The 13,123-nt window shown below is 40.9% G+C and overlaps 1 protein-coding gene across 1 annotated transcript in view; it reads left to right on the top strand.

Annotated features, from left to right (window-relative positions):
• The first annotated feature begins 288 nt into the window (after window positions 1–288).
• The window catches only part of LOC139410661 (transmembrane protein 161B-like), a 30,840-nt gene continuing 18,005 nt past the window's right edge, over window positions 289–13,123 (top strand). The window contains exons 1-2 of the mRNA XM_071156029.1: window positions 289–523; window positions 11,690–11,793. Of these exons, the coding sequence (XP_071012130.1) occupies window positions 521–523; window positions 11,690–11,793 (107 nt within the window). The 5' untranslated portion in view covers window positions 289–520. The remainder of the gene's footprint in view (window positions 524–11,689; window positions 11,794–13,123) is intronic.

Genomic DNA, 13,123 nt, shown 5'->3' with positions numbered 1-13,123 from the left:
GTGTTTGGTAAAAAGGAAAATAACGCTCACATCCGTCATACTGTAAACTGGCATATCCAGTGACGCCTATTAGCATGACCTCTACTCCAGTTGAAAACGGTTTCCACTAGTTACCCCAGCCACAAAATCTAAATTGGCTTTATCGTAAAAATTTATGAAAACAACCATTTGCTTTTTAGTTTTAATTTTAGGGTTAGGCTTGAGATTAGCAGTCTGGTCAAGGTAAGGGTTGAGATCACATTTTAAGAAGATAGATTGTAGAAATAGTCGGGGTTTATGACTTTGTGGCTGTGTCACCTAGTGACGACCGTTCAAAACACTCGGGAACCGAGGTTGAATGAATGGATCATTTAAATATAATTGCAGCAATCGGGAAGCAGTTTGATTTACAAATTATTTACTCTTAAACATTACTAACTTTAGAAAAGGCTTATGTGCTCCGCGACGCTCGATTTTCGACTCCGGGAGCTTAATGTGACAGGTGTCGGCGTTGAGTCCTTTTCAGCACCACTGCATCAACATGGTGAGTATCCTGCTATGGCTGCAGTAGCTAGCTATTAGCCGTTAGCTTGATATCAGAACTAATACAGCTGCACTTCAGCAATGGTTCGCATCTTGATATAGGTAGAACATGCTAATAGTGTTTCACAACCAGTTGTAATATTAGCTAAATGTGCAGTCCCTCTGTGTTAGCTAAGTTAGCGAACGTTAGCTTGGCATCTCCCTTGCTAGTTAGTAGCTAACGTTAACTAGCTAACGTTAACTACTGTGGGTAGCTACCGACAGGTAGTGAAGAAAATGATCTAATATCACTAATCAATGTGACAACTGCTTAGATCGCTAATTTGGCGCTCGTGATGCGCAGCAAATAGATACGTGCTGGTTTGCTAGCTTCACGTTGTTTATGTCGCTCCCTGAGAACGTTCAAGTAGGGAAAGGTGTATTTCTCACATCCAGACGACTCGTTTTGACCTCCGTGAGGTGGTATGCTTTAGGGTTATTTTCTACCTATTCAGAGCAAAATGTATACACTGTAAAATTGCTTTTTGATGAGCCATACACGAATGCGGGACAGTGTATTTTATAATGTTAGGGTACTGGTATTGTTTGCAAAATCGCCAGGGCAACCGGTTAAGAATAACTTTTGGCACTGGATGTTCAAAAGATGCAACATAAAAGCAGGAGCAGATGCCATAGCATCCCTTGGCATGTTATAAAAGTCAAATGCACTACCAAAGACCAAAACAGTACAATTTAAAACATTTTGAAGTGGAAGATGGGCCTACCCTCTCTGGTTTAAATGTAAATGGACTCTTGATGTCCATTTAATGTTTAGGTGAATTGGGTGTTATCATAAGGTCTCCTAGACTATAGGCCTAGGTTTGCTGAAAGATATTAGATTCCTAATTTAGTAGGCTACACCAAAGCGGCCTCATCTTTTACCGAAATGTCTGTAATTAACTTGCCTGACGACTCAAGCGGAATTCTTCTGCTGCTCTACGATTTGCTACATACATCACTCTGAGACTGTGATCATTGAAGTCGTTTGTGATAATGTCAAAATGAGCATTGTTGTACAACACAAAGTCATAAGCGATTGGATCATTTCTAACCAATCAGAATATCAAAGCCAATGACATATTTTCAAAATGCTGCTTCACCCAAATGTGTTCTGGCCCAACCCATCGATTTCTGGACCAATCAGAATGGTTAGAATGTGTTTGCGTTCTAGAAATTGTCAGGGATGAACTCCGATCCAGACTCATTGCAGAGAAGAAACTAACGTCCGTGGGCGTGGAGTCGTTAGCCAGGCAAGTAATTCATAGCAATTTAAAAATGGACTTGGAGGAAAGCACTCGTGTTTTTGTGTAATGGAAGCACAGGTGTGAGAGATAGGAAACCTGTTCAGTGTCACTAAGGATGAACTCACTCACTATATTTGGTGGTTTATATGCCAGTTATAAGAGGTTTATAACAGAGATTGTCATGGAGACCATTTCTAATGCAATTTGTCTTATGATGCCTATGCTTTTCACATTGGACATTTAGATAAGCTATTAGGCTAAATTGTAATCTGTGATGGTCAGTGGGACTGACTCAGTCACTGATTTGCCTTTCGTGAGCTCGCTGCTCTCAAGTTTGCTGTAGTAAGCCGTTTTAACGGGATGCACTATGGCTGCACAGTAGTAAATAATATGGATAATAGCCTAATAATAATCAATCAATGTACGTGTAGCACACCATGATTGTGTTGTTCAAAAGTGGCATACAGTGCCTTCAGGAAATTTACAAATCAAAATATTTTTTAATATTTGAGATTCTTCAAAGTAGCCACCCTTTGCCTTGATGACAGCTTTGCATACTCTTTGCATCCTCTCAACCAGCTTCACCTGGAATGCCTTTCCAACAGTCTTGAAGGAGTTCCCACACTTGTTGGCTGCTTTTCCTTCCCTCTGCGTTCCAACTCATCCAAACCATCTCAATTGGGTTGAGATTGGCTGATTGTGGAGGCCAGGTCGGTCATCTGCTGCAGCACTCCATCACTCTCTTTCTTGGTCAAATAGCCCTTACACAGCCTGGAGGTGTGTTGGGTCATTGTCCTGTTGTAAAACAAATGATAGTCCCACTAAGTGCAAACCAGATGGGATGGCGTGTCGTTTCAGAATGCTGTGGTAGCCATGCTGGTTAAGTGTGCTTTGAATTCTAAATAAATCACAGACAGTGTCACCAGCAAAGCACCCCCACATCACCCTTGTCCTCCATGCGTCACGGTGGGAACCACACATGCAGAGATCATCCGTTCACCTACACAGCAGTTAGAACCAAACATTTGGACTCATCCGACCAAAGGACAGATTTCCACCGATCTAATGTCCATTGCTCGTGATATTGGTGTCCTTTAGTAGTGGTTTCTTTGCAGCAATTCGACCACGAAGGCCTGATTCACACAGTCTCCTCTGAGCAGTTGATGTTGAGATGTCTCTTTTACATTTATTTGGGCTGGAATTTCTTAGGCTGGTAACTCTAATGAACTTATCCTCTACAGTAGAAGTAACTCTGGGTCTTCCTTTCCTGTTGCAGTCATCATGAGAGCCAGTTTCATCATAGTGCTTGGTGGTTATTGCAACTCCACTTTCAAAGTTCTTGACATTTTCCAGATTGACTGACCTTCATGTCTTAAAGTAATGATGGACTGTCATTTCTCTTTGCTTACTTGGTCTTTTACCAAATAAGGCTATCTTCTGTATACCACCCCACCTTGTCACAACACAACTGATTGGATCAAATGCATCATGACTACCTCATGAAGCTGGTTGAGAGAATGCCAAGAGTGCATAGCTGTCATCAAGACAAAGGGTGGCTACTTTGAATAATCTCAGATATAAGATCTTTTTTGATTTGTTTAACACTTTTTTTCTGGTTACTACCTGATTCCATATGTGTTCTTCCATTGTTTTTGTTGTCTTCACTATTGTTCTACAATGTAAAAAAAAATATACAAAAAATTAAAATCCTTGAATGAGTAGGTGTCCAAACTTTTGACTAGTACTGTATGTAAATGTGATATTTCAGTTTTTATATTTTTTATACATTTGCAAAAATGTCTTAACATCTGCTTTTTGCTTTGTCATTATGGGATATTGTGTGTGTGTGTGTGGATTGATGAGGGGGAAAAAAATACATTTTAGAATAAAACTCTGTAAAGTAACAGAGTTTGGATAAAGAAGGGGTCAGAATACTTTCCGAATGCACTGTAGGCCTACACAGAATTATTTGACCACTTTTGATGAGATTGTATGTTGTCTCTTTGAGTCCATATTGCTAGTAGTGAGAAATATTTTCTGTGAGGAGAACCTTGAAGCTTCCCACAACTGCCAGCTTAACTAGGGAGCAGGGGGCACCCAAGGCTTCCCTGTCTGGGCTCTTGTTGTTTTCAGGGGCAAGGTGGCAGGCCTTCAGTTGGGTGTCTCCCGTGTGTAATCACAGCCAGATAGCTAGGTGAACGGAGAGAGAGGATGGATCTTGGTGGCATTTGGTGTCTGGCTCTGCTTTTGGAGGTGATAATTATAATCATATGGGAGAGTTATAGCTGCTATGCAATATGTTATGGGTTTCTGTACAGTGCTTTGTGACATCAGCTGATGTAAGAAGGGCATTATAAATACATTTGATTATTGCCTATGTAATATGCCCAACAAAAAACTCTGAAGTGTGCTATTCAAAGGCCTATATTCACCAACACACGTGTGCTGATATCACTAAGCCCACTTACTAGGGTACAAGATGGACTACCCTACAGTGAGGGATAAAGTAGCAGCACACTTCTAGCCAACCTGTTAAGGGAATATTGATCTGTAAGGGTTGAAATTGAACCCCCTGTGCTAAAGCTGGCTATCACTGTCAGCTCTCCACTGTTGACTGCTGCTTGTTCTCAGCTGAGCATCATGGGTGCTGAGAGTCAGACACTAATTTTTGTATTGCACTGAGGGCATTTTGTGCAAGTGCCTCAAACGTGCCAATAAAATGCTCTCACTTCTTTGTTACTGCAGTTGTATATCACAAGGGAAGAAGTAGGGCTGTGGCTGTCACTGTAATTGACCTTTTAATGAACATAAACACGTTTAGCATCTCCTGACTTCCATGCATAGCCTACAATCCACTGATGGAGACCGTTGGAACATTTAAAAAGTCTAATAAATCCATGTAATATAGCCTAAACCTTCACAATAATTCCATGATCTATTTTAGACAGGCCTAAAGAAGCATGATATGAAGAATAGGTAGCCTATTTCAGAAAAACAGAATAGCATACTCTGAGTTGTCCTTATATTAGGTCCTGATCTGGCTATGCCATATGCCTGTGGGCTACACTAGTTCATTAAGCAGACAAGATTTGTTTAGAATTCCGTGGCATTATTTTATAGTATATAGAATACAATTGAACATAGCTGAATAAAATAGAAAGGATTGTTTCTCCAAAAGATTTGAGGGAGTGAACACATGCTGCTATTCTGTGTTGAGCGGTTAACAAAGAAACATGTCCTCCTAGATGATTCATTTAGAGTTATTTATGCAACTTTACTTGTGATACCAACCTTAGGCTATATGTTTTTATTTTTAAAACATTCTAAGGCTGCATGATGATTTGAAAATAGTATCATGCTCTATTTCTTGCGCAGCCTGCACACTATCAGTCTCATTCACAATAATTTGACAAGCACTTGATGATAATCTCACCCATTAGACTATTCATAATTGAATCTGGGTTTTACATATAGCCTATGAGTGGAATAATGTTTTATTTAGAATCCGAATCCGTAGCCTGCAATTGAATTGAGGTTAGGTACCAAAATTATATAGCCTACTCCTGTCTACACAGTAATAATAAAAAATACTGAAGCATGATTTGGCCACAGAGGATCATTACCTGTTTGAAAACAATCCACATGTATTTATTTTTTTAATCGTATTACCTACAGTCGGAAGGAAAGCAGCACGCTCAATATGGGTCGATTTTTGTTGAGTTGTGACTGTCTGTGAAAAGTAGAGAGGCCAAGCCAGGCATATCGCAATAGTTTGGAAAGCAAATAGTTATTGCTGTAAAAAGAAGACTGCTACATTGAACTATGGTATAAATGGATGAATTTTCTGACTTTGGGGGGAGTGTGCTCTTCTGTATTGTACAATGTATAAATCAGAGGAGGCTGGTGGAAGGTGCTACTGGAGGATGGGCTCATATAAAACGCATCAGGTGGTGACACGCATCTCTGCGTGCCTGGCAGATACAGTGGCAAGAAAAAACATGTGAACTCTTTGGAAATACCTGGATTTCTGCATAAATTGGTCATAAAATTGGATTAATCTTCATCTAGGTCACAGAAATAGACAAACACAGTCTGCTTAAACTAATAACACACAAACAAGTATACTTTTTCATGTCTGTATTGAACACACCGTGTAAATATTCACAGTTCAGGTTGGGAAAAGTATGTGAACCCTTGGATTTAATAACAGTTTGACCCTCCTTTGGCAGCAATAACCTCAACCAAGCATGTTCTGTAGTTGCGGATCAGACTTGCACAACGGTCAGAAGGAATTTTGGACCATTCGTCTTTACAAAACTGTTTCAGTTCAGCAATATTCTTGGGATGTCTGGTGTGAACTGCTGTCTTGAGGTCATGACACAGCATCTCAATCGGGTTGAGGTCAGGACTCTTCTGTTGAAGCCATTTTGTTGTTGATTTACTTCTGTGTTTTGGGTCGTTGTCCTGTTGCATCACCCAATTTCTGTTGAGCTTCAATTGGCAGACAGCTAGCCTATCATTCTCCTGCAAAATGTCTTGATAAACATGGGAATTTATTTTTCCGTCTGATAGCAAGCTGTCCAGGCCCTGAGACAGCAAAGCAGCCCCAAACCATGATGCTCCCTCCACCATACTTTACAGTTGGGATGAGGTTTTGATGTTTGTGTGCTGTGCCTTTTTCTTTCTCCACACATAGTGTTGTGTGTTCTTTCCAAACAAATCAACTGTAGTTTCATCTGTCCACAGAATATTTTGCCAATAGCGCTGATCCAGGTGCACTTTTGCAAACTTCAGACGTGCAGCAATGTTTTTTTTGGACAGCAGTGGCTTCTTCCGTGGTGTCCACCCATGAACACCATTCTTGTTTAGTGTTTTACGTATCGTAGACTCGTCAATCGAGATGTTGGCATGTTCCAGAGATTTCTGTATGTCTTTAGCTGACACTCTAGGTTTCTTCTTAACCTCATTGAGCATTCTGCACTGTGCTCTTGCAGTCATCTTTGCAGGACAGCCACTCCTAGGGAGAGTAGTGACAGTGCTGAACTTTCTCAATTTCTAGACAATTTGTCTTACTGTGGACTAATGAACATCAAGGATTTTAGAGATACTTTTGTAACTCTTTCCAGCTTTATGCAAGTCAACAATTCTTAATCGTAGGTCTTCTGAGATCTCATTTGTTCGAGGCATGGTTCACATCAGGCAATGCTTCTTGTGAATAGCAAACTCATATTTTGTGAGTGTCTTTTATACGGCAAGGCAGCTCTAACCAACATCTCCAATCTTGTCTCATTGATTGGACCCCAGGTTAGCTGACTCCAATTAGATGTTGGAAAGGTCTAGGGGTTCACATGCTTTGTCCAACCTACACTGTGAAAATTTAAAATTATGAATTCAATATAGATAAGAAAAATACAATTATGTGTGTGCTTAAACTATGTTTGTCAATTACTGTGACTTAGATGATCAGATCAAATGTGAAGACCAATTTATGCAGAAATCCAGCTAATTCCAAAGGATTCACATACTTTTTCTTGCCACTGTATCTCAGCTTGGATATCGGCCCACCACCTCAAACTCAACCTCGACAAGATAGAGCTGCTCTTCCTCCCGGGGAAGGCCTGCCTGCTCAAAGACCTCTTCATCACAGTTGACAACTCCACAGTGTTGCCCTCCCAGAGTGCAAATAACCTTGGCATGACCCAGGACAATACACTGTTGTTCTCTGCAAACCTCAAAGCAGTGACTCGCTTGTGCAGTTTCATGCTCTGCAACATCCGTAGAGTACGACCCTACCTCACACAGAAAGCGGTGCAGGTCCTAATCCAGGAATTTGTAATCTCCCATCTGGACTACTACATCTCACTGTTGGCTGGGCTCCCCACTTGTGCCATCAAACCTCTGCAACTTATCCAGAACACTGCAGCCTGCCTGGTTTTCAACCTACCCATGTCACCCCGCTCCTCTGCCCAGTCCACTGACTTCCAGTTGAAGCTCGCATCCACTTCAAGACCATGTTGCTTGCCTACAGAGCAGTAAGAGGAACTGCCACCCCCCACCCCACCTTCAGGCTATGCTCAAACCCTTCACCCCAACCCGAGCACTCCGTTCTGCCACATACTGGTCTTTTGGCCCTCCCACCCCTACAGGAGGGCAGCTCCCACTCAGCCCAGTTCAAGCTCTTCTCTGTCCTGGCAATAGATTAAGTGAATACTCTCAGAGCACAATTACCAAAGCCTTTTGAAATGTTCGACAACTCTCCTCCACAATACATAGCAGAAAGCGCAACATTATGTACTACAATACCTGGGTTTTTAGGGAAAAAATCTTACCTTTACTGTCATGTTGTGGTCATGAGGATGAGGAAGGTGAATTGACATTCAGATGAACAAGTAACCTAGCTAGCACTCTTTCCCTGTCCCTGTGTCAACTCAATTGAAGGTCACTGTAGAAGTCGGCCTACCCTTCCCAAATTGATATAATCTAATCAAAAGGTCAACAAAAGACGTATTCCCATTCTTTGCTTTGCAGTGAACACTGTTTTAATCAGACATATTGCATGTTACAGAAGAATAAAAGGCAATTTTGTTTTTAATATGAACAACCACACCACTATCTCCAAATTGTGGGAACTCTAGGACCAGTAGTACCACCCTGTTTGTTAATGGTACACTGCAAAGAGGGTATTCCATGTAGGCCTACTTAAGCCCACCACTTCCATCCGGTATAGATTTGGCTAGGCTATAATTACGCCCAAATCGTCCATGCTGTGCCAATACTGGAAGAGAACATGCATACTAAGCCAAGTGAATTATGCGCTCATCAGAAGAGAAGGCCACAGGTTGGATCTCATACTCATGGTCTAAATGGCTGTGAATGTCAGTGACTGTTAAGAGCAGGGATATTGTTAAGGAGTTGATGACTGACAGCACCTCTCAGCCCTCTTATTCCGTAAGGTATTTTCATGTAAACATGGAGCCATCGATTTAGCCTATTTGTGTGTTTCTCTTGGTTTTGAAACAATCCTGTCTTCTGTGACGTCTTGCCAGCGCTGTTGTTAGGTCCCCTTCGTTTGCATTGCTTTTGAGAGACTTCTTTATGGAGGCTGGTGTGCAATTTGAGATGGATAATTTGAACTAGAGGTCGACCAATTATGATTTTTCAATGCCAATACCGATTATTAGAGGACCCAAAAAAAGCCTATACCGATTAATCTGCCGATTTAAATAAAAAACGTTTTATTTTAGTTTAATTGTAATAATGACAATTACAACAATACTGAATGAACACTTATTTTAACTTAATACAATACATAAATAAAATCAATTTAGCCTCAAATAAATAATGAAACATGATCAATTTGGTTGAAATAATGCAAAAACAAAGTGTTGGATTAGAAAGTAAAAGTGCAGTATGTGCCATGTAAGAAAGCTAACGTTTCAGTTCCTTCCTCAGAACATGAGAACATATGAAAGCTGGTGGTTCCTTTTAACATGAGTCTAAAATATTTCCAGGTAAGAAGTTTTAGGTTGTAGTTATTATAGGAATTATAGGACTATTTCTCTCTATACCATTTGTATTTCATATACCTTTGACTATTGGATGTTCTTATAGGCACTTTAGTATAGCCAGTGTAACAGTATAGCTTCCGTCCCTCTCCTCGCCTCGAACCAGGAACACATCGACAACAGCTACGCTCGAAGCATCGTTATTCATCTCCCCACAAGCCGCGGCCCTTGCAGAGCAAGGGGAACAACTACTTCAAGGTCTCAGAGTGAGTGACGTCACCGATTTAAACACTTAGCGCGCACCCCGCTAACTAGATAGCCATTTCACATCGGTTACACCAGCCTAATCTCGGGAGTTGAAAGGCTTGAAGTCATTAACAGCTCAATGCTTGAAGCACAGCGAAGAGCTGCTGGCAAACGCGCAAAAATGCTGTTTGAATGAATGCTTACGAGCCTGCTGCTGCCTACCACCGCTCAGTCAGACTTTTCTATCGAATATCAAATCATAGACTTAATTATAACATAATAACACACAGAAATACGAGCCTTAGGTCATTAATATGGTCAAATCTGGAAATTATAATTTTGAAAACAAAACGTTTATTCTTTCAGTGAAATACGGAACCGTTCCGTATTTTATCTAACGGGTGGCATCCCTAAGTCTAAATATTGCTGTTACATTGCACAACCTTCAATGTTATGTCATAATTATGTACAATTCTGGCAAATGAATTAGTCTTTGTTAGGAATAAATGGTCTTCACACAGTTTGCAACAAGCCAGGCGGCCCAAACTGCTGCTATACCCTGACTCTGCTTGCAAAGAACGCAAGAGAAGTGACACAATTTCCCTAGTTAAAAGAAATTCATGTTAGCAGGCAATATGAACAAAATATGCAGGTTTAAAAATATAGACTTGTGTATAGATTTTAAAGAAAGGCATGGATGTTTATGGTTAGGTACATTGGTGTAACGACAGTGCTTTTTTTGCGAATGCGCTTGTTAAATCATCACCCGTTTGGCGAAGTAGGCTGTGATTCGATGAGAAATTAACAGGCACCGCATCGATTATATGCAACGCAGGACAAGCTAGATAAACTAGTAATATCATCAACCATGTGTAGTTAACTAGTGATTATGTTAAGTTTGATGGTTTTTTATAAGGTAAGTTTAAAGCTAGCTAGCAACTTACATTGGCTTCTTGCTGCACCCGCGTAACAGGTAGTCAGCCTGCCACGTAGTCTCCTCGTGGAGTGCAATGTAATCGGCCATAATCGGTGTCCAAAAATGCCAATTACCGATTGTTATGAAAACTTGAAATCGGCCCTAATTAATCGGCCATTCCGATTAATCGGTCAACCTCCAATTTGAACGCCCCAACCTTGCCACCCGCTGCATTCCCAGACACGTTCCGTTCATGACTGAAAAGAGGTGGACCATTCAGAATCCCCTCACACAGTCTTTCGGAGCTGCATGCCGGATACTCTCTGGTTGGAGTGTTGAGGTGTGGTCTGGGTTGGTGTATTATCAGTGTCTAGCTAAGCACGTCGCATAAGGATTGTCCACGTCTTATGGCCCAATAGTTTGACTACACCATCCATCCATCCCCTTATGTTCCTATGCTGTTAGAGACGACTGCTTTTGGTGGAATAAATTCCAATAATACTGTATTTTGCCGCTCTCAATTCTACAAAGTTATTCTCAATTTGAGTGATGGATTTCTGTGTTACATACATTTAACTTTTTACAAAGAGGATGAAACACCATGATTTAATGACTCGTTTCCATTTGGAAGAGTGTATATGTGTGCTATACACTGAGTGTACAAAACATTAGGAACTCCTTGCTAATATTGAGCTGCACCCCTTTTGCCCTCTGAACAGCCTCATATCGTTGGGGCATGGACTCTACAAGGTGTTGAAGGCATTCCACAGGGATTCTGGCCCATGTTGACTCCAATGCTTCCCACAGTTGTCATATTGGCTGGATGTCCTTTGGGTGGTGGACCATTCTTGATACACACGGGAAACTGTTGAGCATGAAAAACCCAGCGGGGTTGGAGTTCTTGACACACTCAAACCGGTGCGCCTGGCACCTTCTACCATACCCCTTTCAAAGGCACTTAAATATTTTGTCTTGCCCATTCACCCTCTTAATTGCACACATACACAATCCATGTCCCAATTGTCTCAAGGCTTAAAAGTCCTTCTTTAACCCGTCTCCTTCATCTACACTGATTTGAAGTGGATTTAACAGGTGCCGTCAATAATGGATCATGGCTTTCATCTGGATTCACCTGGTCAGTCTGTCATGGAAAGAGCAGGTGCTCCTAATGTTTTGTACATATTAGAATATAACTTGATTTGTTTTTCCTCCCTTAGGGTGTGATTGGTGTGCAGCTGGTGGTTACCATGGTAATGGCCAGTGTCATTCAGAAGATCATACCTCATTATTCCTTCGCAAGATGGCTGCTCTGCAGTGGAGGGTAATGTAGAAGTCTGTACCTGTTGTTTTTGTTTCTGATGGTGTCTTTAAGAGCCATGATTTAATCTCCTCACTGGTTTACCCTTCAGACTCATTCATTTCAAAGGATACTTAACAATGTGGAACAGAGTGTTTGCTCAACTTGTAAACAGTCTCTCTGTTTACAAGTTGTCTGCTGAAAGCAAATTTTCTGAAAACACAAAAAGCATTAAAAAAACAACATAATTAGTCGTATTGCATAGACCAAAGGGCATCATCAGCTATTGGGACGACCCAAGAGGACTGGGAATTAAAATATAGCGCCCGTCTCGTTTCCTATAATTAGCGCCAGATGTGTTTTTGAGTAAACAGCTCCTCAGAACACTTAATAATTAATCAGTGCTTTTTCAGGGGGCTTTTGAAGCATAAAAAAAAGAACTTTGACGCAAGCTGGAGGCCCATATTGTCGCTCCAGAGAGATCCGCAATTAAGTTTCCCCTAATACACAAGGCAGCAGTAAACATGTTGTGCCCCACAAATGATGCAGCACCCCCTTGGGCCAATTGAGGTATCCTGTGTGACTAAAAAATTTCAGTTATCGTGTGTAACCACAGATTATCCATTATTTTGACCAGATACTCAAGAGGCCACTCTAACAATGAAAATAAATGTCTCCAAAAATGGAAGGCAGTTAGCCTTGGTACAAGTCGCTTTAGCTCATCCTCTCCCTTTACGCCATGTGATGTGCCAAAGAGACTGGCCTTTCTGCCATCTTCAAATATCAACATTCTATCATTACTGTGCTCTGGGAGAACAGAGGCTTTGATCCTGATTCGATCACCCTCACAGCTATCCTTTCAATCACAACAATTATGCAAATATTGGAACTCATCACTTTCTCCACAAAACACAGTTGTACATGGTTGCTAAGCAACCATTTTTTGTTTGTCCAGATAATACCAATCTGTCAAAAGTTGCTAGCTCAAGTCTACATTTTTTAAGTAAATACATCCTGCAATTCCAACCACAAAATGTCTTAGTTTTAAGACTAGTTTTAATACATTTAGCCTTTTTGACTTTTGTTGTAAATTCCAATTCAATTTTCAAGTCTCCACATGTTGTCATGGAAAATATGTTATTTCCAACAACCAATTAGCAACTCCACCATAAATCCAGTGCATATTAAACGTTTTCGGCAGTGACAAGGACTGGAATGTTAGCAAAAGAGACTGGGAGGAGGCAAGATCAGGTAGGACCATTCTAGCCAATGAGGGGCAGATACGTGTGTGAACAACAGGCATCTCCGATTAACATATATATTTTTTAAGTTCCCGGGATGTGATGTCTTACTT

The sequence above is a fragment of the Oncorhynchus clarkii genome, chromosome 6, assembly GCF_045791955.1.
Source record: "Oncorhynchus clarkii lewisi isolate Uvic-CL-2024 chromosome 6, UVic_Ocla_1.0, whole genome shotgun sequence".
NCBI classification, from domain to species: domain Eukaryota; kingdom Metazoa; phylum Chordata; class Actinopteri; order Salmoniformes; family Salmonidae; genus Oncorhynchus; species Oncorhynchus clarkii.
The sequence above is the reverse complement of the archived record's forward strand: the minus strand, read 5'-3'. Positions and strand labels throughout refer to the sequence as shown.